Source organism: Protopterus annectens, chromosome 12.part0 (assembly GCF_019279795.1).
Source record: "Protopterus annectens isolate FY-2018-M chromosome 12.part0, PAN1.0, whole genome shotgun sequence".
Lineage (NCBI taxonomy): Eukaryota > Metazoa > Chordata > Ceratodontiformes > Protopteridae > Protopterus > Protopterus annectens.
In genome coordinates, this window is record NC_056746.1 from 527,676,103 (window position 1) to 527,703,293 (window position 27,191).

At 38.6% G+C, this 27,191-nt stretch overlaps 1 protein-coding gene across 1 annotated transcript in view; it reads left to right on the forward strand.

The window, feature by feature from the left end:
• The window catches only part of CYTH3 (cytohesin 3), a 934,108-nt gene that overhangs the window by 589,357 nt on the left and 317,560 nt on the right, over window positions 1-27,191 (forward strand). The window contains exon 7 of the mRNA XM_044089667.1: window positions 6,220-6,332. Coding sequence (XP_043945602.1) covers window positions 6,220-6,332 — 113 coding nt within the window. The remainder of the gene's footprint in view (window positions 1-6,219; window positions 6,333-27,191) is intronic.

A 27,191-nucleotide genomic window follows, 5' to 3' on the forward strand; every position in this document is an offset into this window, starting at 1 on the left:
ACACACACCACTCCAGACCTCCAAAACAATGAGAGAAATTAAACTAGAATGCAGTATTTTACCTCTGGAAAAATACTGGTTGAGAGCTCAAAAATGGTTACACAAGAAGAGAAGTAAAATTAAGGAAGAGAGATGGTGGACTGCTAAAACAATGAATTGAGCAGTTAAAGTAGAAAGTACCAATGGGACTGCTATGGTCTAAGAAAATGGATCTATTGTAGCAGACAAAGTTACTTGTTTTAGGCTGCCATAATATTTATAATTTACATACAAATATAGCCATGTCTATTTGCTTGCAGGAAAACTTAAATAGAATAATAGAAAAAATACTAAAGAGACAGTTGAGTGGACTGAATTGATGTTGACTGTGCACAAATACTAGCTCAGAGCTAAATGCATGCGGGTCCACTAAAGACAGGAAATATAAATAATGGCAGCAAAAGTATAGAAGAAGTGAAGAAAAATATAAGATGTAATCTGAGTAGTAAGAGTAAATGTCAGTGTGTGTTAGGAAGTAGAGTAAAAGTTGACCAATAGGAGGGTTTGCAGACTATAATGCTATGGCTTACAAACTAGGACACTGAAGTACTTGTCTTAAGACTAGTCACTGTGCAGGCTAAAATACACGCAGAAGACTGGATTCCTCTACCATTTGCATAAAGTACAAGGCCAGAGGTGCTACAGTTTGTCCTAACTAAATGGTGTTTGGATTGAATGGACTCAGACTGCCTATTTGGATGAGACTGCTGTGTGTATATTTAAGTTTCCAGTGAACCCTGTAACTCCCTTGTACCCTGCTATAGAGAGAGAAAGAGGGGGATGGGAACAGTGATGGCATATGCATAAGTATGGAAAAAGTGTATGTTTCTGCAACTTTGATGTACAGAATTTTTAATTGTCATGCTCATATGTTAAAGTTTATTCTGACTAAATGTGAAAGTGTGAGTAATGTTTTGTCCCTAGTCATTTCCTGTGAGGAGTAATCTGCTTTGAATGCTTTGGTTTCTTTCATTTCACAGGTCACAACTCATTGTTTAAAGTGTGTCTATGACTCTGTTGATACTTCTTCCAGGGCTAAGGCCACTGGTATTATATTGAGGTGGTTTGCCTGGTTGCAGTCTCTGAACCTCCCAAAGATGAAAAAATGAGGATTTTAAATTCTCCTTTAGATAGAGGGTTAGTTGTTGGTCCATCTGCTGCAGAAGTGATAAAAAATGTGATGAGAAGGGTATGCTGATTCAGAGAATCTCTTGGATGTTTTTAGGCCTCCTTTTCCAAATTTTCCAAGGGATTATCTACCCCTATGTCCAGTTTTGGTAAGAAACCAAATAAACAGTCTCAGAAAAATGTTGGTAAACAGATATTTAAAAAGCAATGGCAAGGGGGTTCCAAAATTAGGCAGTCCACCCCCAAAAAGCAAAGGACAGTCAAATAAGCCAGAATAACTGTTTAAGGGATCATGCCCCCCCCTAACAGTCTCTTATCCCTTCCAGAAAGTCTGAATCCCTATTTTTTTCTTTGGCAACAGAGTTTCAGACAAATGAGTTCTGAAGATTATTTCAATGAGTAATTCCTCATCCTCTAGACCAGACCACTCAATTTCCCCCTGTCCTTCAGCATATGTGGTTTCAGGAAGTAATAAAGCCAGTTACTTCCCAGTTTGGGAAAGGTTTTTACTCAAGGATGTTTTTGTCACCAAAGAAAGAAAATGCTTGGGGACCAGTTCTGAATCATTCTTTCCTAAGTCAATTTGTGATAGTGCCCAAGTTCAAAATGCTGTCACTACACAACCTGTTACCCCTTCTTCCTTATGATTTCTAGTGATACTAGATTTAAAAGATGCTTATCATTACATCCCTTTTCATCTGGACTTCAGGCATTTCTTATGATTTTGTGTGTTTGGGTCACATTATCAGTTCTCTACCTTACCTTTTGGATTATTTGCTGCACCAAGAGTGTTCACAAAGTGTCTAGCTCCAGTTGTAGCTCATTACAGGCTACGGTTATCCACATTTTTCTTTATTTAAATGGTTTGCTTATATTTGCAGAGTCTTTTTCAGTGTCAAGAGTCTCTCTCTCTTGAGTGAGAGAGATTTCTTACACAAGCTGGGATTCCAAGAGAGCATTCAAAAGTTCGTTTTTTAGACTTTGTTAAAAAATCTGTTTCTAGATGTATTTCCACCAACACTTATTGTCTTTTCAAATTCCAGTTCTGAGATTTATCAGAAGAGAAATCACTTGGAGACAGCAAAAATATCTCGAAGTCCAACAACCCCTCCAAGCAGTCTGTCACCACAGACACCTTGGACTCTACTTGAGAAGCAGTGTTAAGGGGGGTAAAAATGCAATGTATCTGGGGGATAAAAGTGCAATGTATCTGGGACAAAGACAGATGCAAGCACATAAATATTAAGAATGCTTGCTCTAATCAAGACACTCGACTCTGAATCAGCTTTGGAAACCTGGACCTCTTCAAGTTGTTACAGACAATACCATGTGGTAAATCAACCAGCAAGGTTGAGCCAGGTCCTAACCCCTATTCAGACTAGCCATACTAGATTGTGATATAGCTTGATAGTACAGTGTTACTCTACAGGCATCCTACCTTCTGTCAGAGGAAAATTGTGTGACAGATGAGATGAGCAGAGCAAGGACAGAACTTTGTGAATAGAGACTAGATCAGAAGGGATTCCAATATTTGATCCATCTGTAGGGAGTTTCTAAAGTAAACCACTTTTCCTCCTCTCTGAATAATCAGCTGACAAAGGTCTGCTGCAGGATTCCATGCAAGAAGACCTGTAAAACAGATGTTTTTTTCCTCTCTTTGCACAGTAATGTTCCTGTATGCTATTCCACCATGTTCATTGATACCATGGTATTTCTGAAGATCCATAAGGAATCCTCCAAGATTGTTATGGTGCCTCCCTTCTAGCCCAGGCAACACTTTTTTCTCCTTTCTTTTGGAAATGGCCAGGGATAATTACCACAAGTTCCCTTACAGAATGGATCTATTCACACAAGAACAGGGGTATTCGATACATTCTAACCCCAATCAGTTTCAACTGTCTGCCTGGATGATAGGGTCTTGATTCCATTTAGGCACCTTTTTACTGAGGACATGCAGCAGGTCCTTATGGAGACAAAAAAAACCTGCTGCTAGAAACTCATATTTTAGCAAATGGAAAAAGGTTTAGTAGCTGGTGCCAACAACATAGCTGGCACCCATTCAGTGCTAGTATTTCACTGGTTTTGCGATATCTGTGTGTTAATAGCCTTTCTTATTCATCTGTCAAGGTTTATTTGTCTGCCATTTCAGCATGCCTGCCCAGGGATCCACCTATTTCAGTGTATTCTCATATAAAAATGTTTTTGAAAGGGGTTTTGCATAAGAGACCTCCAGGAAAACTGATGGCTTCTCCTTGAGATCTTCATTTTTTTGTTAGAGAAGCTGACGGTTGCTCCATTTGAGCCAGCTCATCAGGCTGACTTTTTAACATGGAAGATTGTTTTACTGATTGCTCTGACCTCTGCAAGAATAGTATCTGAGTTGCAAGCCCTTATGTTGAATCAACCCCATCTCATTTTCCACAAACACAGGGTTTCATTGAGAGCGAGTCCTTTTATGCCTAAAGTGTTATCCAAGTTTACTTAAAGCCAAACTATCTGCCTACCTCTTTTCTTTCATGAACACAAAAATGTGGGAGGAAGGATATTCCATCCCTTGGATGTCTACATCTGCTACTATCCTGACAGAACAAAACCTTTCATATTAGTAGTTCCATTTGTTGTGAAGCTGAGAAGAAAGGACAACCAGTGTCAAAAAAGACAGTTTCCGAATGGTTGTCTCATGCAGTTACCTAATTATTCCAGGCAGGGTCAAGGCTCACTCTACCAAGACCTTGGCTTCATTTATGGCTGTTCGGAAAGGGTTGGATTTTGGAAGTATTCTTGAAACTGCAGCATGGTCCTCTGTACGTACTTTTACAAAGCACTACAATCTTGATTCATTTTCTAGATCTAGATCAGGCTTTGTTGGGATCATTCTCCAGGGACTCCTGGACCTTCTTCTTCTGCTTCCTAAACATTGTAAGCTAGGGGTAGTCTGCTTAGCCTACTGCAGCAGTGATCAGTATGATGAACACAGCGCAGTTGTACAAGTAGACTTTAACAGTAGATATTCGAATAATCACTGCTGCAGTTGCTGCTCCCTATCTCCAACCCCCTTAGCTTTTGAGTATGTTGTTCTGCTGGAGTGTGGACATACATGTATATATATTTTTACTACTGTGTCTTTTCAGGGCTGAACCTCCCTGTTTCAGTTGGCAGGAAAGCTCTGAAGGGCTTGACGCCCAAACCATTGTTTTTAGACAGTTCAGTTTGGGAGAGTGGAAGGTGCCCTGAAGCTTTGGAAACTAGCTGGCTGTTAACATCCTTGACAGGAAATGACCCATATGGCTTTGGATAGTAAAAGAACAATTCCGCTGCCTCACAGCAGCGCACTAAGTTGCCATGAAGCAAGGACTGAAAAAAATCAAACTGCTGATATTTTTTTCCACCTAGTAAATGCATGTTTGCTATTTAGCCAGCATAAAGTGAAAGCAAGTAATTAGTGGAAAAAAGTAACTTTTGCACGTGTGTGTGTGTGTGTGTGTGTGTGTGTGTGTGTGTGTGTGTGTGTGTGTGTGTGTGTGTGTGTGTTTACGTCTCCCTCTAATAGAGAGAGTGAGTAAGTGAGCAGGAGAGACCCAGCAAGTGTGTGTGAGACAGAGAGAGAGACAACGAGTGAAAGCGACAGTTATGCCTTTCAACTTTGATCAAGAATTTTGGATAAAGCCAACAAAAAAGGAGAAAAGACTTAAAATCAGGGAGTTTTTAAGTACAACCCCATTTCACTTAATACATGCAGAAACAGGTTTTCTATCAACGTGCATTTTCTGAACAATAAGCAGTATGAAACTGTAATGTCTGTCTTCATTGATTGACAGTAATCTTCAGTGATTCACCATAAAAATCAAATTTTTTTTAGGACTGAGATCAACTGAGAGACATAGAGGGTTGGGTTGCAATGCATTAAACTATACAATTTTGTTTTTTTATTTATTTGATCATAATGAGCCTTCCGAAAGTGTACTCATTCAAGAAAGTAACTGTAATTGCTGGACTATGTGTGTGTGTTGAGTGAGCGAGCATGTGTGGGTATTAAATACTTACACAGTTTGTTTTTTGTTGTAAAATGCTTCCTCCAACAACACTTGCATCTCCTATAGCAAATCTGAAACATGGTGGCGGAACAATTTTACATCAGATATATGAAAAAGTGTATAATAATTAAAAAAAAATTCAAAGCAGTTTAAAAGATTTCTCATTATTTAAGTGAAATAAAGACCACCAGGATGTGTATTATCAAGGAAATAATGTCCCTCCAGGACTTGTAAGGTATTAAGTGCCTGATATTGCCCACCTTGTCAGGCATTATTGCTTGTGTTTCATATCACCAGAACAGTGAGTAAAGTCATTCTGAGGTGGCCATAATTTTTACTCTCCCAGAAGACGATATTACCTGCATGCATTTGTTTGAGTAACAGGACAATTTAGTGCCAGATAAGGACATTTAGATTCACTTATTAACCCCGTTGTCCCTACCTATTAGAATGTTTCAGTGGCATGTTTTATGTGAAGAGAATGTTGTAGGCACCAAGTAACAAGAGTTGTTAGGTATATGACTTTGCAGGTACTAGAAGCTATCCCTTCTTAAAACAAAAATTGCATTTAGTTAAGTTTCTGCAGCTTACATTTGTTTATTGTCTCTCTCTTGTTGTGCTTGCGGTGCACATTGGTGGACTGCACTGTATGTGTGTCATTAGTCTTTAGTATACATCTTTTATAGGAGACATTTCTAAAGCAGCAGAGGCTGTCTATTCATAAAAGACCGTGGTGCCAAGTGTGCACACGCAGGTGGAACAGATCTTGTCTAGCACATGGTGTACTTATTTTTTGTTATATTGTATGTGGTTATAATGAAATTAAAAGTTGTATTCCTAACAGTATTTTAGATGTAGTCTGAAGGAGTTTGAGGCCATTCAAATAACAATCCGGGGTGGTTTATAATAAGTACTAATTTTAATGACGACAGTTTGCTGAGCTGCTCAAGTATTAATTCCATAATTCAAATCCTAACATTAAATGTCATTACACTTGTCTTCTGATCTTTCTTTGCAGACAGTTTCTGTGGAGCTTCAGGTTGCCAGGAGAAGCGCAAAAAATCGATCGAATGATGGAAGCTTTTGCTTCACGTTACTGTCAATGTAATCCGGATGTCTTCCAGTCCACAGGTTTGTTACTGGAGAGTATTTTCTCCATCTCTAACTTAGACCAAGACAGATGATATCTTTCTTGCATATATTTATTTTATTACCACACAGTGCCATTATAAATATTACATATTCATTATGAATTTTCACATTGTAAACTGCATAAATTCATATCAGGTTTTATCAGAAATCAAAGTAACAGTGGCTTTTAGCTTTATATTCTTTGTTTTTTTCTTCAGTGAGTTAGCAACCAGGAGCTTAACAGTTGGAATGTTTGTATATTGCATTGTTTAGTAGTCTGCTGTGTTCCTGTTCTTGGCAGAATTTTATGATACTTGCAACCTCGTGCAAATGTTTTTGAATATAGGAGTGTCACAACTGTGTAACGTATCATATTCAACCATTTTTGTAAACTGTATTTTTATTTAATCTGTTTGTAGAGAGAATATGTACCCCACTTAGCTAGTTCTAAATGGATAGAGTTAAGAGGGTGCCAGCATCCTTATAGTGGTGTTAACAGAAAATGCTGTTTGCATAGATAATTACAGTAATGTGTAACATGAATTTTGTAAGATATGCTGTCCATTTCAGGGGTAGTTGTAAAGTAACACCTGATTATCTAACGATGATCTCAAATGTCATTTATGGGACCCATCTACTTCTGTGTAGCCTGGTTTCCTTGCAGTGGAATGTCTGATATCCAGTTTGGTTTTATGTATCTTGCTTGAGATCTAAAAAAAAATCATAGTTTACGAAATGTGAAATTAACAAAAGACATTCAGAAGAAACTTTTTTATGTTTAACTTGAACTGTTAAGATTTGAGTTGTCCAGGGTGCCCCCCCCCCCCACACACACACACACACACACACACACACACACACACACACACACTTCCAGTGAGTTTTATAATGATCCTGTCATTACTTCAGGTGCATTTATATCATAAGCCTTTAATTATGAGTAGTTCATGTTGAGCCCATAATAACGAAGTGCAGTGTATTTACAATGATCGGGCATTTTCTGTGTGAAACGTTTGTGCAGTGTTAGTATTTATAGTTTGCTCATTTATACTTTGAAACTCGGTTTAAGTTAGAGATGGAGAAAAATACTCTTGATGTTGTAGGTAGGACTAGGAATAATTCCTGACCAGCATCTGAAGCTGGATGTAAATACTGTCTTCTGTAAAGTCTGTCATACTGTTGGATTTCATTACAGAAACTAAGTTTTTGACCAAGACGAATGTATTTCTTTTTACAACTCTTCTTTTGCCTAATCTCATTCACGTAGCCTGTGTCTAACAAATCTCTCATCTCATGCCACTAGATAAGTCTTGCAGCAGAGTAGCTACATTTTCATCCGCTTACATTTCAAGATCTATTAATTGCTTTGGATTAGTGGCTAGACTTTACTTAGTACTTAACACATGTTTCAGCTAAGGCTTGTACTAATGCAACAAATGCTCAGCTCTCACTCCATTAGTTGGATGATGCATTCCTGTATGACAGCTTAGATCCTCCAGCCTAGCACTTGCCATCGCAAAGTGTATAGCAAATAAGTTTGGGAATAACTTGTTCTCAGTAGCTATTCCTAAAGTCCAGAATTCTGATGTCTTAAACATGCAGAAGGATCCTGTCAAGACATAATTTAGTTAATACCTTTATTTATCCAGTTGGTTGTGCAGCTGTAGTCAAGGTTATTACCTGATCTATTTCTCATCATAAGTATACCTCTCATTATAATACTGCAGTGCTTTACAACTGCTACCTATTTTTACCTTCATAAATACCGTTAGTAATCAAGCTTGTGAGTCATAATAAAAGGTATTAAGGGTCATTTTGCATTCAAAGCCAGTGTAATGGAGCACTTGTAAACCCCTAAGCGGTAATTTTTGACTCTCTTATTTATTTGTTGACTGACACTGGATTGCTGGGAAAGTCTGACTGGGTTAGGAGCCCGTTTTCACTGGAGGAGCGGAGAGAAAAACTAAAAAAATAATGAAGGGGAAGGATTTGAGCCATGCACCCTTGATACAAGTGCTCTCTGAGTTAGCCATCTGCACTATAACTGATAATAGAACTTAAGTTTATTAACTTAATAATAATAATTTAATATGAATTGGTAAGGTTTTTGCCCCTATTATCTGTCTGTCATCAGCCTCCTCCAATCCAGTCAGCTCATTCTTTGACCAGAAGGGGCTGTCATTTAGACAGCTGTCAGGGGTGATTTAAGGGCTTTCTGTTTACAGCCGTAATCCATCTACTCTCTACATGCACACTGCTAAGTACCGGAGGGACTGAATACAGAGGACTTTCCTCACCTTTGCAAGGGTCTTCCTCTGAAACACAAGTGATGGTTTCCTTGCTCTCCACAAGGGAAATTACACTAACTCTGTGTGCCCACAAGTATGCAAAACGCTCGACTATTCAGAGGAGAAATTGAGTGTGACATGCCTGCCTGGCTTCGCCAATGCTGGGGCTGATAACCAAATCCCTGTTTCAAGGGTCATAGTTATGGTCCCATCCCTCTCACCACAGAGTAAGGCTCTGACCTGAGGAGTATTTCCCTTTTTTTTTTTTAAACAGATGGTGCTCTGTTTTTCCATTATTTCCTGTTTATTTCTTTTTGCATTTGCTGTGGGATTGGTTTGCTTTTTTATATTAGAAGGAACACTGCCCAGTCTGCCTATACATTGCACAGGACTGGTGCTGGGGATTCTTGATTAAGTAAAAGCCATACAACATGTTCATTCCTGCTGGGAAGTCCTATCAGCCCATCCATTCCCCCGGCAGTGAGAGTCAGGTGGTAGGCGCTGGCCAGCTAGCTGGTCTTTGGGAGCATCCTTCCCACAGGTAGCATGCAGACTCACCATAGTTGCTTTGTCTGGAGGTATGTTTTCTCCCACATGCACCACCTAGTCTATTGCTTAGCAAGAAAGTCCCTCCCAGACACAGCACTAGGCAATACAGTCATAGGTGGGCAATACATCCAGCCACTGCTAAATGTTCCCAATATCATGGGCCCAGCAGCCTTCCTACTCTTGAGGATGAATGAGCTAGCATCAGCCACTCAAGCTCCCCCTCCCCCCACCTGTTTCCTCAGACATCTGTCCTGCTCATCACATAAAGGCTAGGCTGTAGTTAGAGCTTCACTCCCATAAACCACTGGACTGAGGCTTGATATATAAAATGTTTATATTACTTTGTGCGCTTTGCATAGTGCCATTGTGGAACTTCTGTCTTTGGGCCTTCACTGAAAATGGATGTGTCCATTTGGTAGCAAATGTAAATAAAAAAATAAATAAATGTATAAAATTAGCTCTGTCCATTAGGCAATACCGTAAATAAGTATAATTCATGCCTTCCTTATGAGTAGATATAGAGATAATATATTGTTTGACATTCTGTCTCTCCTGTGCTTACCATCCATCTAGCCACCACTTTCCCACATCACTGGAGTTGGTTACACCATGGTTATCATCCAGGAAGCCATGAAGGATTTTTTGATGTTCTGCCCAAAGCCCTACCCGACTGGTGTTATCCATGTTTGCAAACATGAGGTTCTACAGATGCCCACAAAGTCTTCCACGCAGATGAAGTTAAAGTCAAGGACAAATCTTCAGCCCATGTGCTTCATGCTTTGTACCACTTTTGCCATTTGTTGCCAGCATTCCAGGAGAGACAGGCATCTCCCAGGGACTGAGTTACCCAAATCATGTGGATCACAGTCAAGACTTTTATCTCTGTGCACTACTACAGAGTTGACCATTTATGGTTCATTTTGGTAGTATAAGATGGTTGTTCTGCTGTTTGACTTTGAATTTGGTGTATCAGATAATTTGTTTCTGTGTTCTGTATTACTGTCCATGACCTTTTTGTTTGCTTTTATTGTATGTAGGGTAGTGTAATGAACTGCAGTTGTAGTTTGGATGTAGTGCGAGTAGTCACAAAATAGTGTAGACAGGGTACAGGTAGGGATTATCCATTTCAGAGTATTTTTCTGTTCCTCATGGCTGTATGACTGTGGATTCAGTATTTTTGAGTGAATGCTGTAATAAAGCTTCCCAAATTGGGTGTTGTAGGGGGACGGGGTCTTGCCCCCTGGGGAACTGCTCATTTATTGTGCTTTTGTAAAACAATGATATTAATGAGTATGTGCGCACACACACTTGTGTGTATGTATATAAAAATAAGTATATAATATTATGTGTGTAAATGTATAGATGTGTGTATGTGTGTTTGTGTTTGTTTATATATGTATATGTAAAAATAAATATTAAAATTTAATCATAAAAACATTTGTATAATTGCTGTGTATATTCCTCCAGGAAACAACATACCAGTATTAGAGAACATACTTGCTTGGACATCCCATAACATAGATAATGAAACCATCATTCTAGGTGATGTAAACATTGATTGGCTAGACATTGCCCATAAGAATCCCTCAAAGAACATAAACCTTTACAACTTCTCCCAACTAATTCAAGACATCACCAGACCCCACAAAAGTTACAATTGCAGCTCCACAATACACTGGATATTAGTGTCCAACCCTAACAATTTCATCACTGCAAGCATACTACCTAATACCATTAGCGACCACCACCCAGCATATATACGATGCAAAATCTTCCCCAACTCCAGGCCAGCACCAATACAAATCACCCAGAAATTTGACTAAGTTCCAACCATCTGTATTTAATGAAACCTTAGCTAAAGTAAATTGGGAACCCCTCAAATCCCTACCACTTATTGAGGCTGTTGAATTCTTTAACTCAGCATTCCTAGACATCCTAAATAGTCAAGCACCCACCCGCCAAAAATGGATAAAATATAACCATGCAAGCTGGCTCTCAAAATCCACCAAAGAAGTCATGTCCACAAGGGATAAAATTTGGAAATCATGGCAGAAAAACAAAGACCCTTCAACTCTACTACAATACAAGCAACTCTGTAACCAGGCAAAATGACTAATAACCAGAGATAAAAAAGCCCACTACCTCCATCTACAAAGCTAACATAAACATAATCCCCAAAAAATCTGGTCCTCTATCAACCAACCGTTACACCCAGGCTCTCAAAGCAACCCATCCCCTGACCCAGACAAAACTCCAGCCGAACTTGCCACCCTTTTCAATTCCAAATTCATTTTCACCATAGTTAACCTAACCACCACCTTTCCTACTATTAGCATCACCACCACCAAGACAGCTGATGACCAAGTCATGCTAGAAAACAATCCTACCCTAAACTCCAACTTAAAATTCTCCCCCTTACCCACCACAACAATAATTTAAAAACTTTTACTTAAGCTGAAACCCTGCACTCTGGCCCTTGACAAACTACCCCCACATTTCCTGCAGCTAGCTGCAAACGTTATAGCTTATCCCATTAGCATACTCATTAACAGATCGATTAAATAATCCCTAGTCCCAGACATCTGGAAAAAAGCATACATTCTCCCCTTACACAAAGGTGACACCAACACAGAGACCACAAACTTTCTTCCCATAGCAATTCTCTCACCCCTCTCTAAAATACTGTAAAATATGCATCCATGCCCAACTCCTCAACCACCTGCTTGAAAACCAAATTCTATCACCCAATCAACATGGTTTCATACCAGGACACAGCACCACTACTGCCCCCCTCTCCTTCCTATATATAGTCAGTCAGGCACAGGATTCTGGCAAAGTAATCACTTCTCTTTTCCTAGACCTCTCCAAAGATTTTTGTACCATTTCCCACACCATCTTCTCCTCCAAACTATCCACCATCCACATTTCCCCATCTACCCTACAGTGGTTCAATAGCTCTCTCTCCAATAGGCAGCAATCTACCAAATGGCAAAAAATTTACTCTCCCTTCCTCAGTACTTCCACAGGGGTACCCCAAGGCTCCATACTTGGTCCTGTCTTATTTAGCATCTTCATTAACCGCTTTCACTCCACTGTCCCACAGTGCTCAGTAATCCAGTGCTGATGACTCTACAGTAATATTCACTGCAAATTCCTGCTCTGAACTCCAGCAAATCACTCAAAATGCCCTCATCTCTACTGAATCTTGGATGCTTAACAGTCATCTTGCCCTAAATCCAAAAAAAAAACTAAACCACTCCCCTAGATAAAAAAAAAAAAAAGCTCTTCACTGTACAAGCCCAAGACAATACCACTATAGAAGTTGTCCCACACGCTAAACTACTAGGCATTATTATAGATAAAAACCTTAACTTTGATCTACACATAAACAATAACTTCATAAAAAACATACCAAAAGCTCGGTATGCTCTATAGGCACAAACACTTTCTTAGCCTCTCTACTAGACAAACCCTTGCAACCACATTTTTATTGCCTCTCTCCAGATTCCCATCCTGCCACTATAACTCAATGAAACAGTTAGGCTGTCCCGCTATCTCGACACTACTCACCCAATGCCAACAAAGCAGGCAACTAAGATCTAAAAATCATTTACGTCTAAAAATCATTTACGTCTAAAAGTAGAAAAGACCACCTTACCTATTGATCAACTCCTGTATTCCTTCACCGTCACCAAGCTATGGAATTCACTTCCACCTTCTATAAGAAACACAGGCAGCACCACCATCTTCCAACTAATAGTGAAAAATCATCTCAACTCTTCCTGGTTATGTTCCTGCTCTGTAACCTAACCTCTTCCTGATAACTAAACTCCTGTGCTTTTTGCTACTGCTGACTGATGATATTTTCTCCATATTTATTATTTTTTCATCACTTGTTGATACTGGTACAATAATGCTGATTAATATATCTCTGTTTATACCTCTCTGATTGAATTCATCTGCAACTAACAAAATTCATGCTTTTATGTATATATTCTGCATATATATTACTGTAATCATTATCTGTAACACTGTATCTACTTTTGTACCAATTAATGTTTAATATTTTTTGTATCTGTGTTCATGTCAGAGCTTTTATCTGCAGACCTCTACTGAAAATGGACTTTTTTAGGCCCAGTGGACAGGTTAACAGATGAGATTAGACAGGAGGCCCCGTGGACTATGATGTTTACAGATGACATTGTGATATGTAGTGAGAGTAGGGACCAGGTTGAGGAGACCCTGGAGAGGTGGAGATATGCTTTAGAGAGGAGAGGAATGAAGGTCAGCAGGGCTAAAACAGAATATATGTGTGTAAATGAGAGGGAGGGTAGAGGAATGGTGAGGATGCAGGGAGTAGAGTTGGTAAAGGTGGATGAGTTTAAGTACCTGGGATCAACAGTTCAGAGTAATGGTGAGTGTGGAAGAGAGGTGAAGAAGAGAGTACAGGCAGAGTGGAATGGGTGGAGAAGAGTGTTAGGAGTGATTTGTGACAGACGGGTACCAATAAGAGTGAAAGGGAAGGTCTACAAGAGGGTAGTGAGACCAGCTATGTTATATGGGTTGGAGACAGTAGCATTGTCGAAAAGGCAGGAGTCGGAGCTGGATGTGGCAGAGTTAAAGATGTTAAGATTTGCACTGGGTGTGACTAGGATGGACAGGATTAAAAATCAGTATATTAGAGGGTCAGCTCAGGTTGGACAGTTTGGAGACAAAGCAAGAGAGGCGAGATTGCGTTGGTCCGGACATGTGCTGAGGAGGGATGCTGGGTATATTGGGAAAAGGGTGCTAAGGATGGAGCTGCCAGGTAAGAGGAAGGCCTAAGATGAGGTTTATGGATGTGGTGAGAGAGGACATGCAGGTGGTTGGTGTGAAAGAGCATGATGCAGAGGACAGGAAGAAATGGAAACAGATGATCCGCTGTGGCGACCCCTAACAGGTTCAGCCGAAAGAATATATATATATATATATATATGTATATATATATCTCGTGGGAGGAAGTATGTGTGTATGTATAGGGTTTGCCAGTGCTAGGCTTAGGTCATTTGTGATATTCCTAACAGAGATGACTTTAATAGATACCCACTACTGAACCCTTTCATTGCTTTGTCATTATCTCTTTTAATAAAACAAAACTGCAGTGCATTTCCAGAGAATATACATTTTCCTGTCCATAAACATATTTGAATGCCTTCTTAGCTGTGCCTTAAAGACTGGCATTGTATGTTTACTAACTGCTATTTAAACTAATTGAATGGGTATAGAATTTTTTAACAGACTTTATATTGAATCTCATTGCTATTTAGCATAAACATCTCTCTGCCCTAGTTTAGGAATCCAAACAGCACAGTAGTGTTTGCATTGAAACTCTTCTGCCACCTAATGGCTAAAGAGATGCACACTTTCTTACTAACAAAAATGTTGTATTTTGACCGTTATAAACTTTGACATGACACTTTAGAGTACAAACCCGTGCAAACTGTAAAAGAAATTCATGATAAAAGTCCATTTTTCAGAATATTGTGACTTTCATATTCGGTCTTCTCCACACTAAATGACTGAATTCTAACCATTAGTCATAGACATGGTTTTAGAACAGTTTCCACTAAAATTAATCTAGTCAGTTGCCAGGGTGTTTCATGCTATCCTATTATATTTAGTCTTTTTTCTGATGTAATAAGTGTGAGTCAGGAATTCATCTCCTTTATGATTGTTTTATTTGTTTTAAAAGTTTAACAACTGATCCTGCAACCAGATTTTGCAGTGATTAGTAATTTTATTTTTTTTAATTGCTAACATGTAAAGATTCATGAAGTTTACAAGATTAGGTGTTTATTTTATGCATTTGTTTTGTATTGGTCATATATACGTTTTATATATATATAATATACACATACAGAGCTTCTGTTGTTTTTTAGACATTATTTTTATTTTAACCGTACAAGTATATAACAAAGTCAGTTGCATACTTGTGCAATCTAATCTTACAAGGAGGCACTTTGTAGCAATAAAACTGTAATTAAGAACTGGCCCATTTTCATCTTCAGTATTGGAGGTCTATCTTGACAGATAAAAATAGAAAGAAAATAGTCCTCTTTCAATAAATATTGTTATAATTCTGTACAAAGCTGTAACAGGGTGCAATGGCAAAGCTTCGCAAAACAGGGACCTAGTAGGGGCCCAAGCCATGGGCAAGCCTTTCCATTAGGTTGATGCCACCAGCTGAAGTTAAGTTTATGTTAGGAACTGTAGCAGTGAGTTTGTTATTGCTACACTTAAGCAAAATTATTTGATACAGTTTAGCAAAGATTGCTCTTTGCTGTGTCAGATACCTCGGCCATACTAGTAAATTGTTACAATTATCTCCTTACCATAGTTAACTGTCTTTTATTTAAGCAAAATAAAACAAAAAAATTGCCTTCGAGTTAAGCAAAAAGGCTGTTATCTGTCTTATGTTAGCTAACAATAATTACACAGACATTCTGTTTTGCCAATATCAGTTTCACATAGAGATATTGTTATACATAAATGTTTTCTTCATTAAGTAAACTACAACCCTAGATTCACAAGGACTGTAGAAATTATATTATTAAAACAGTGCAGAATTAAGACTGAGGCACTGACAACCCAGTGTTTAAGTGCAGGATGAGAGGTTCAACAGAACTCTACCCCCTCTCCCTACATCTAGCATGAACTTGTTTGGTTTCACACAACTAATTAATAGCCCCACATGTTATAGCAAGACATCAAATTCTTGATTAGACTGGATCCTAGTATCGGACCTTAGCAAATACTCCAAGACAGGAACAATGCCAGACTCTCTCAGTGATCATCTCCCAATCTGTACAACTAGTCATCTCACACATCCAGTTAAACAGCATATTTATAAAACAAAATTCCAAAGCAAAAAAGATGAGGAAGCTGGTAAAGTGAAGTATAAGTGCAAAATATCCAACAAGAAAAAAACAGCAAAGCACACTTCACAACGCAAAACTTTTAATTAAATATAAATTAAATATAACAAAGCTTTCAGACATCCAGTCCTTCTTCAGTGTTACTTTCATTTAAGGAACAGTCCTCCTTTTTAAAGAACATAGAAACAAATCGTATGACACATCCTAACCTATCATGTGAAGTGTGCTTTGCTGTTTTTTTTTTTTTCATATTTATAAAACACATAACATTTCCAAGTTTAACCCAGAAATGTTCATTACCACACTATTATTTATTAACTTGAACCTCCTAAAAATCCTCCCCTTAGACAATGCTGTAATTGAATTCCAAACAACTTTTCTAAATATCCTAAATAGCCTTGCACTTCCTAGAAGGAAGATACTAAAACAAATAATGCAATTTGGCTATCCATGAAGAGTAGAATGCTAATGCAGGGCAGAGAAAAAGTATGGAAAGAATAGCAGAAATGTAAAACACCTCAATATCTTGAAAACTTCAGAATGCTTCGCAGTCATACTAAAAAGCAAATAATTGAGGACAAAAAAAATATTATCATTTTCAAACTAATATTAAACACAACCCTAAAAACTGTTGGACATCCATTAAAGAAATCTTACATCCCGGCCAAAAATTCAACCCAAATCCCTCTGCCAATAATCTCACCACTTAAAACTGCAAAACAGTTCAACTCCTATTTTATAGATAGTATAGCATCTCTAACCAAGGATTTCTCAATCTCTAATCCCAACCCTGCCCAACAGCCACATATCACCACATCCATTTCACCTTCAAATCTGTGCCCACATCCTATATAAAACTTCTCTTAAACTTAAACCATGCTCTTTTTCAGCTGATGACCTTCCAAGTGAGTACCTAAAAATAGCAGCCAGTAGCACTGCCTATTCTGTCTCAATCCTTATAAATAGGTCAATCTTGGAATCCCGTGTTCCCTCTCTCTGGAAAAAGTCTCACAATATCACTCTGCAGAAAGTAGGAAATTCAACAGACATGAATAACTTTAGATGTACAACAATCTTATCTCCCCTCGCTAAAATACTTGAAAAATGTATTCAAAAACAATTGCTCAGATGCTCATAAGCCTAGTACTTATTATACAGCAGGAACTTCTTATTGTAACATTTGTTAATGTCTGTTATGTACTTCACAGATAAAGATTCTAGTTGTCTACTGATGTACTATGTTCTTCATCTGTAAATATGTTGTAAGCAATTGCTATATTAAATTGTTAATCGCTATGTAATCCAATGTAACTACTGTCTGTTTATTTTAACTGTGGAGCTTTTCTCCGTGAGCCTCCACTGAAAATGGACCTACATCCAGTCGGACACTCCCGGTCAACAAATGTAAATAAATAAATAAATAATTTCTAGACTATCTCCTGCAGGAAGAACTCCTACCCCCCACACACACACACCAAGGCATCCTTCCTTCCCATAGTACTAGCACTGCTCTTTTAGCCTATATAGATACAGTCAATAAAACGGCAGAAAATGGCACACTAGTCTCTTCCTTGTTTCTAGACTAAAACCTTTGACACAGTTTGTCACAACAAACTTCTTCTTTAAATGTCCTCACTAGGTCTCTCTCAGCCCACCCTTCTGTGGTTCAGAAGCTACCTGTTCAATAGGTGTTAGCAAAATGGCACTCTATGCTGCCTCCTTACCCTCCCAGTCACCACTGGTGTATCACAAGGCTCTCTCCTTGGTCCTGGTCTCTTTAACATTTTCACCAACAATCTCTACTCTTCCATACAGTAGTCCACCCTAATATAATACGCAGATAATTCCACTCTCATTTGCACATCTGACAACATGGTACACCTCCAAAAAATTACTCGGGAAGCTTTAGCAGCCACTGAAACATGGCTTCATAACTCACAAATCATGCTTAGCCCAAAAAAGACCAAACTATACTTTTTTCCCTAAATCCCTCTCTGTCATGAAAAACTAAATGTAAAGTCCTCTCTCTTTATAATACAACCATTGAATTCACTTCTCAGGGGGATGGTGGATGGTAATCTTACATTTGACCTGTGTATACTAAATTGCATAAGAAAAACTCATCAAAAACTGGTGATGCTTTACAGAGCCAAAATTTTTGTCATTGATGCAACTAAAACTACACTTGGCACTACTTATCTCCTCCCCACTCTTCTTTATGGCGCTCCCATCCGTACTAACCTCCAGGCTTCACAAAATTTGAAACTTGAACAATGCTATAACAAAGTTCCTAAGTTTTCAGCACATACTGAGCTACTAAAAAATGCAAATTACTGTAAACATTTAGCAGAACTCGGTAGCTGAAGTGTCTGTGATGTCCAGAAGGTCAACAGAAAGAGGGAAAAGGTAATAAGTGACATGGAAAACAACTGTGAAAACTCAGAAGGGGACAGAAAACAGTGTAGAGAAGTGGAAAAGCAGATGGCAATGACAGCTGAAAGAGAAAGTTCCTCATTCACACTAGAGAGAAATATTGACCATATGTACTGATTTTCAAGATAAGTGGCTTATTAATGGAATAGATAGAAGTGAATATTAATGCTACAGGAAATAGAAGATGTTTGCTCAATTATTCATAGGAAATAATGGGTATGCAAGGACATGAAAGAAAAAAATGGTGAAACAGAAACTAGAATGAAAACAAATGTTACACAAACTGGTTGGACTTGAAAGATCACGTAGACAGCATGAGGTTTAGAGCAGTACTGGAACAAACTCAGGGGAAGGACACTCGAGACTTTGAGAAAATACCTCATTCTGGACTTTCTGTTGCTGATATTTACTCCATCTGAGCTTTCTATTTTAATATTCCTAAACTGAGACTGAGAACACAGCCAAGACCTGCATTGATTAAATGGTAGACACACCAGCTAAAAGTGGAAATTCTTTGTTTTATGGAGGAAAGGAACAATCTTAAAAGATGGAAACACAAAAGCCTATGTGAGTAATAACTTTTTACTACAAATACAAAGGAAAACAAAAGAGTTTTAATCCTTCCATAAGACTCAGCAGAGAAATGAAGTAGGAGAGGGTGATGAAGGAACAGGTACAGGTAACCAGGCAACAGTTACAGAAAGGTAAACAAGAGAGACTTCAGTTTTTCAAAAGAAAGCAATGACTAAACAAAGGAGAGAAAAGAGCTTTTAGAAAAGTGAATCTCTTGCACTTGAACCTTTGAGTGACAATAATATTTAAAGTGTAAGGATGTTTTATATTACTAAAATGTTAGTTGCATTCTGTATGATACTTTAAAACCACTAAAAACAGTAAGTACCATAGAGAAAATAACTTTTTGGTTCATGTAGATGTCAAATTGAAATATTGTATTTTAGTTTTACTAAAAATTAACGTTTATACTTAAGTGGATGGGGATATTGTATTGCATGTTGTCTGGGGAAGGTGCTAATTGTTTTCAAACTGCAAAATGTATTATTTTGTTTCGAGTAAATGTTCTGTGACATTTGGGAAAGGAAGGGGAAACAAATATACTGCTAGCTGCAGGCAAGTGAAACAAATTGGTTAAGGAAAGATTATTTAAAAACAATAATTGAAAACATTGAGTATGGGCAGAAGTTTAAATGCATGGGAGTGTGTGTGTGTGTGTGTGTGTGTGTGTGTGTGTGTGTGTGTGTGTGTATGTATATATATATATATATATATATATATATATATATATATATATATATATATATATATATATATATACACACACATGTGTACATACATACATATGTGTATATATATATATATATGTGTGTGTGTGTGTGTGTATATATATATATATATATATATATATATATATCTACATGGGCATAAAACCAAATAAAACAAATTGAAGTCACTACGTACTGATGAGAAAGTTTGTCAGCATGTAGACTAAGCTAATTGACGTGCTATGATTGATTACAGAGTTAGTCTGGATAGCTAATAAGTTTTATCTTTTGTAAGTAGCTGCATTTGAAATAGCTAACAAAGTTAAAGGGAAAATGTTAAAAAATGCATAAGCTGCAACAATGAATAAAAAAGTAGACTTACAGATATACTAAATGAAGATAGATACCAAATGTATGATGGTCTGTACAAGACCACAACAACAGCTTCAGGAATAAACTGCTAGCTGCTAATATGCAAAACAAACAGATTAGTAATATTTATAGCTAGTGTTTTGCAGTCCAAAGGGGGAAATCAGTGCCTTGAGTTTATTTAGAGAAGGTCTGTATATAGTTAACATTATTTATGTTAGGGTTAGTGAGGAAATTATGTGTTGCTCTAATGAAAATAAGAGATCAGGTTCAGTTGGGACAGTATTTCACAAAATTATATAAGATGACACAAAAAATGATAGAAATAGTCTATGAATTACAAGTTTGTAAAAGAAATGCGAATAATATATTTAAAAAGAATAAGTGGTAAATATTATTATATCACAAATTAACTTATTTGTCTGGATTGTTAGTGAATTGGAGGACAATGAAAAAAACAGAACAGGGGGTTGTCTTATATTTATAGTAATAATACACAAATGATAATGTTGCAAAAAACACACCTAAAATATAATAACATATTGAAGGTTTATAAAGAGAAGTGGGAATGAGAATTTCTTTATTGGAAAAGAAGGAAAAAAGAAAGGTGTTTTAATATTAATTAAGGGCATTGAAATAAAGACAGAGGAGCAAATGAAGGATAGGCAAGGAAGATTTGTAGTAGTATGAGGCTACTGTCAGGGTGTAAGAATTACATTGGCTGCAGTGTATGTTCTACTAAAATGATGGCGACAGGATGTATAGAATCTTGTGGGAGTCATTTGTTTCATAAGTGGTGGGTAATAGTGGCTGGACATTGAAACACTGTAAGAAATAAATATGATTTCTCTGGAGGGCCAAGGTACAGAATACCATTTGATGGCAGATACTCAGAGAAGTATATGTATGTATTTTGGTTCATTGATGTAATAAAAATAAGATTGAATGAACTGGAATTTACACATTATTTCACGGAATGTGCTTCTTGGGCAAGGTTAAATAGATGTAATATATCAAAAGTGTACTGTAACATGGTGCCAACTATGAAAACATATCCGGTGATAGTGTCAGTCTATGCACATGTACAAATTATGTTTTCAAGCAAGTAAAAGATTGTTGTGATAAACATTGGGATTTTCCATTTTTTTTCCCTGAAAAGGAAGCCTTTTAATGATTCAGTAGGTCAAACTTTTAAGTGAAATTTTATTAGGTTTGAATCTAACCATCATAGAGCTGGCAAAGGGTTGTGGAGTATTAGACACAATAGGTATCTAAAGGACTTTAAAAAGTAAAGGATTTAAAGAAGCGAAAAAGAATAAGTGGGACAAAACAGGTTGAAGAGCAGATGAAATAAGCTAGCATGTCTATGCAAGAGTACACGTAGATAGTATGAATGTACAAAGAGTAATGGTTTTAGAACAACTATTTTTAATATAACCCTAGAGCAGTCAAATAGCTGGCTCATCATTTGAGGCAGCAAAAGGTTGAAAGGATAAATAAAATCAGGAATTACGCAAATAGTAAGGTAGAAGTAGATCCATGAAAAATTATGAATTTAGTGTTAAACTATTAGAGTAAACCAGTTCATAGGTTCATGGGTTTATACTAGGCTAATGACTACCCACAGTCATTACAGACTTAGCCATGCAACCCAACCCAGTTTTGTCCCATTTCCTTGGACCACCTGTATTGTGTGGTATGTTAGTAAAGAGGTAGCTAAGGGTTATGTTGGGGGGGGTATTAGTTGGGGATTAATTTACTTACTGTCGACCTGTGTCCATCAGAGACATGGGGGCCAGCCCGGGGGTGAATTTGTGATTTCCCATCTAGTGATTAAGGTTTCATTTGAATAGGGTCAGGGATAAACTTTGCTTCACTTAGATGAGGAGCTTATTCCATAGCAACTGGGATCCTTTACAACACATTCTGTTTATCACAGTGTTTCTGGTGCTGATTGTTTTGTGGATGTGCAAGTGATCCATCTCAGCTGGATCTGAGGATGTCTTATATGCTAGGGATAGATCGCCTCTCAGTAACCTGTAGGAGACCGAGTACGGAAATGGAGCCCTGAGGTGATCTGTGTTAGGACTGGATGTTCATACCCTGAATTCTCCTAGTGAAGAACCTTTGAGGGTGTTCCAACTCTTGCAAGTTCCTGGTTAGGTACATGACAAAGGGGGCATTATACTCAATGGGTCTGATAAGAGCTGAGTAGATCGGTACTATAACTTCCTTTGACCTGAATGCCATACCCTTGCTTATGAGTCAGGCGCCATAGAATGATTCTCTTACTATCTTGACTACATGTTGGTTAAAGGCCGGATTACTGTCTACACATGTTACCAGATCATTAACTATCGGGTCAGTTCTTAGGGGTGTTTTATTGATAAAGTAATTAGCTTGCATGGACAACTTCCCAAAGGACACTAAAATGCATTTCTTCACATTGAGTTTAAATCCATGGCTTTGGCACCAGCCGCATGTTTAAGACACTCTTGCAAGACATTGCTGCTGTTGGTGAATCTATGATAACTAGTCACCTGTGAACTTAGTAAGCCAGAGGCCTTTGGCATTAGCCTTTACTTCCGAGGAGTAGCTGCCAAACAGGAGCAGACCCAACACAGACCCTTGTGGTACTCCACTGGTGGCCGGTCTCCTGATGGATGTGGACTCACTTATTCTGACTTTGGTTCTGACAGCCAATCAGAAATCCAGTGAGTTATATAGGGATTTATACCTAGTTCAGAGAGTTTGTCAACAGTACCAGAGTAGGGTATTATATAAATGCCTTAACCAGGTCAAGGTAGGCAGTATGCACCATTTTCCCCTCATCTGTGGCCTTGGTGACCCTCTTGTAGAAGTCTACCAGTCTGAGTAGGCAAGACCTTCTCTTAACAAAGCTAAACTGGGATGGGTCCAGTGTCTTTAGGTTGCCAGTGTCCTTGCTGATCATTTTCATGATGATCCATTCCATGGCTTTACATATCAGAGTTGTCAGACTGATGTCGGTAGTTCCTGGAGGCAGTTGATGGTATACCCTTATGAAGAGGGATGACAGTTGTGGCCTTCCATTCACATGACATGTAACCTGTTTTTGAGGTTGTAGTTGAAGATTGCCTCAAGTGGTCATGCTAGGTCTTGTTTTAGGCTGTTTAGGAGGAAATGGGGGATATTGGTACGGTCCATTGAAGCAGTGGTTTTGGCCTTAATGAACTGTACCAGGACCTGCTCCTTGTTGATAGTTGGGGGAGGGATATGCTAGAATGAACTTCACAGGGGGGTAGTGGGGGGTATGTTGGAGCTAAATTTACCAGCCAGTAGATTCGCTATGTCACCCGGTTAGTGAAGGTTGTGCCATTTACCACCAGTTATCTACACTACTGAGTGTCACCTTTAAGGTTCCTGACATAACTGAAGAAGCCTTGTGATCGTCCTTAGCCTGGGAGGCTATCTTGACCTCATAATTGGCCTTTTTGGACTTTATTAGACCTCTTAGTTTCATGTTTAGAGAGAGTTGCTCTTTTTGATTTGGCAATGACTTTTTTTTTCTTTTGTTATATATCCTGTTAAGGTAAAGGTTCTACCAGTGGAGTTTGGTGTTGGAGTTGGGCTTACTTCTGGTAGATACAGCAGCCTCATTGCCAGCGTTTGCATATTTGTACAGGATTTCGGTAAATCTGAGTAAGTAGCTGTGTTCTCAGGATTTGGAGGAGATGTGAATTTTGACAAACTATCGTTTAATAGGATGTAGTTTGCTTTAGAATAGTTCCTAACTGTTTACAGTTTAGTTGGATTTCATGAGTTGATTTTTATTTTGAGGGACACAGTTTTGTGGTCTGATCTTACCAATGAGTTTGTGACAAGGGGGGTAGGGGGGGCTGCAGTACTCTCCTGTGTTGGGGAGTACTAGGTCCAGTATGTTTGATTCTCTGGTTGGAGTGTGCACCATCTGGTCATGGGGGTCTGTGTTCATAAAGTCCAGAAAATGTTGTGTCTGTGAGTTAGAGGCAGTGAATGTATCCCAATCTATAGACAGGGTGGTTTAAAGTTTTCAGTTAATAGGGTATTTGGTTGAATGGCGAGTGCTCTCTCTTGTGGGTCATGGAGGGCAGCCTGCTGGAGACTTCGACGTGAAAGAATTCCAGAACATCATCCTGTTAAACTAACCTGGAGTTGTATTTGTTGCTTACGTAGATTGAGACACCTCCACCTTTAGCCCCTGTGTGTGCTGATGTTGGTCTAAATTTGTGGAAAGCACTGTAGCCTTCCTCCATGAGTACTTTCTGCAGCTTTTAAACCAAGTCTTGGTGACAGCACAGATGTTTACATTCTCCAGAGTGAGATAGTGAGATGAGTTTGTAGGGTGTGTTCTTGTTCTCAGAGCATTGAGCAATCACACCTTAAGGTTGCTTTGAGGTTTTTTTTTTTTTTTTTTTTGGTTTTGGGTTTTTTTTTGCTATGATGGTAGTTTTGTTATTTTGACATTGCCTAGGCAAGATATAGAAGTTGAGAAAACAAACAAGAAATTACATCACATTTGAGACAGTTACATCTTAAAAGTAGAAAGAAAGGGTATTGACATTGAAAACAAATGAAACTGAAAGTAACAAAACAGTGAGAAACCAGAATAATGGGAAATTTCCTGGAAGTGACAGAATTCCAATAGAAGAGTTGGAAAAACAGGCGGTAAAAGTCTTGTTAATACTTTTTAATAATATCTTTTGCGTGGGGATATGCCCTTAACTTGAAAAAAAGCAACAGTTGTAGTTGTATGCAAGGAGGGAACAGATCTTGGGTTATGTAGTTGGGCCACGTGGACCACTTTCAACACTGAACCATGACTACAAAGTTTTTGTTGATTTTGGCAAAAAAAAAAAGGCAAAGGTATTTTCAAGAATAATAGACCTGGATCAGGTTTGCTGTATACAGGAGACTCCCTCTTATCCAGTCTCGCTGGGACCGGAGCATAGGCTGGATAAATGAATGGCTGGTTAATCAGAAAATGTATACAAAATAATATTTGTAGGTTATAAATCAGCTAGTATAACAGGAGTTGTGTTAGTATGCATTTTTCTAATAAATATGAAGTCTAAAACTCAAATGTCTGTCATTATTTAGCCCAGAGGAGGTGGAAAACTCAAATGTCTGTCATTATTTAGCCCAGAGGAGGTGGAAATGTTCTTCTCTGTTATCTTTTGCTCTGATTATGGTAGAAATTTGATGGTGGTTAAAGAGGAGGGTGGATAAGAGGGAGTCTGCTGTACAAGAGTGGCAAATGTTTGAAAACTTTAACAGATTTAAAAGGATGCACTGCACAGTAACAATATAATAATGTTAATAGGTTTTGACACCAAAAAAAAAAAAAACATTTTATAGAGTGAGTTGAGAATTTATGTAAAGATCTTTTGAGGCATTTGGGTTTCCATGTGGACAGCATTCATATTAATATTAATATTAATTAATAGGATCATAGGAGGTTACTAGACTATTGGCGCTGAGGTCTTTACAAGCCTAGCTAAGAATTTAGCCCATGTTCCAACAAGTCAGCACCCGATGCCCCTTTCCATCAGAAAGACAGGTGGAATCCCAGGAGTATATTTTCTGTTCCCCATCCAGTTTTCCAGGTTGCGCTTAAAAAGAGTTAATGAGGTACTCTGCTTGACATGGATGGAAAGGGAGTCTATTCCACAGACGGGGGAGTCTCTGGGACACAAATCTGCCCCACCAACAAATCCTATTGATGTCGCAGACCAGGTTGAGGTTGCGCATGTGGGTTACTCTAGTGGAGCCTGACTTGCAGATATGCAGCAGTCCCATCAAGGTGGAGTCTGAGATTGCTTTGCATGCCAGACATAGGTTACCTCTGAAGAGTATGTAAGAGACTGAGTACAGGGACAGGGCCTTTAGCTTATCTGTGTAGGGTAGATGTTTGAGGCCCTGGTTCCTCCTGGTGAGGAACGTCTGTGGTCTGTTCAGCTGCTGCATGTGCTTTGCGAGGTACATGCCAAAAGGGGCATTGTACTCAATAATGGGTCTTATAAGGGAAGAAAATAGGGATGTTATGACCTCTTTGTCCCTGGATGAGATAACCTTACTAATGAGGTGAGGCATGTAGAAAGATATCCATACAGTGGAGGCAAAATGGTGGTTAAAAGTCAGTTTGCTGTCAACCTCAGTGCCCAAGTCTGTCACTATTGATTGTGTGCTTAGGATCTGTTATTAATTTAATAATTTGTGGGGATATCACTTTCCCCAAAGGGGATAATGATGCATATTTTTTGGCATTCAGTTTAAGGCCATGTTTCTGCCACCAGTCATTTGTTTGGGTGAGATCCTCTTGGAGGATGTCCACATCACTAGGGGAAATGATGACAGCACTCAGCTTGCAGTCATCTGCAGACTTGGTTAGCCATAGCGCACTGTTTTTAGCCTGCATCTCAGAAAAGTATATCCCAAAGAACAGAAGCCCCAAGATCGATCCCTGGGGTACACCACCCATTATGGGTCTCCTGCTTGAGGTGGCTTTCCTATTTTGCCTAGGTGGTATCTGTCAGTGAGCCAGTTTCCTACCCATCTGGTAACATACAGATTGATGCCTAGTTGAGAGAGTTTATCTATTATACTCGAGTGGGGAATGGTATCAAAGGCTTTGGTCAGGTAAAGGTAGGGTGTGTGCACAGTCTTCCCTCGTCCATGGCTTTGGTGACTCTTTCAAAGAAGTCAACCAAATTCAAACGGCATGACCTCCCCTTGGTGAAACCAAACTGTGTGGGATTGAGTGCTTGGAGGATGTTCATCGTGTTTCACTGTTGCAGTCATTACACTTGGGTTATCCTGCTGACAAGGCAACACGCAGTCGGCCTGAATTCCAAAGTCCTGGTCTGACGTCGGTTGCTGTCGCCTCTTCCCTGACTTCAGTGCGCCAGGGGTATAAAAGATGCAGCCGACGCCATTTTCTTCAGTCTTTCTTGCCGTGTGGTGCCCGAAGCAAAAGCAGTTCGCAAGTGCCAGTCGGCTGACTCCTGA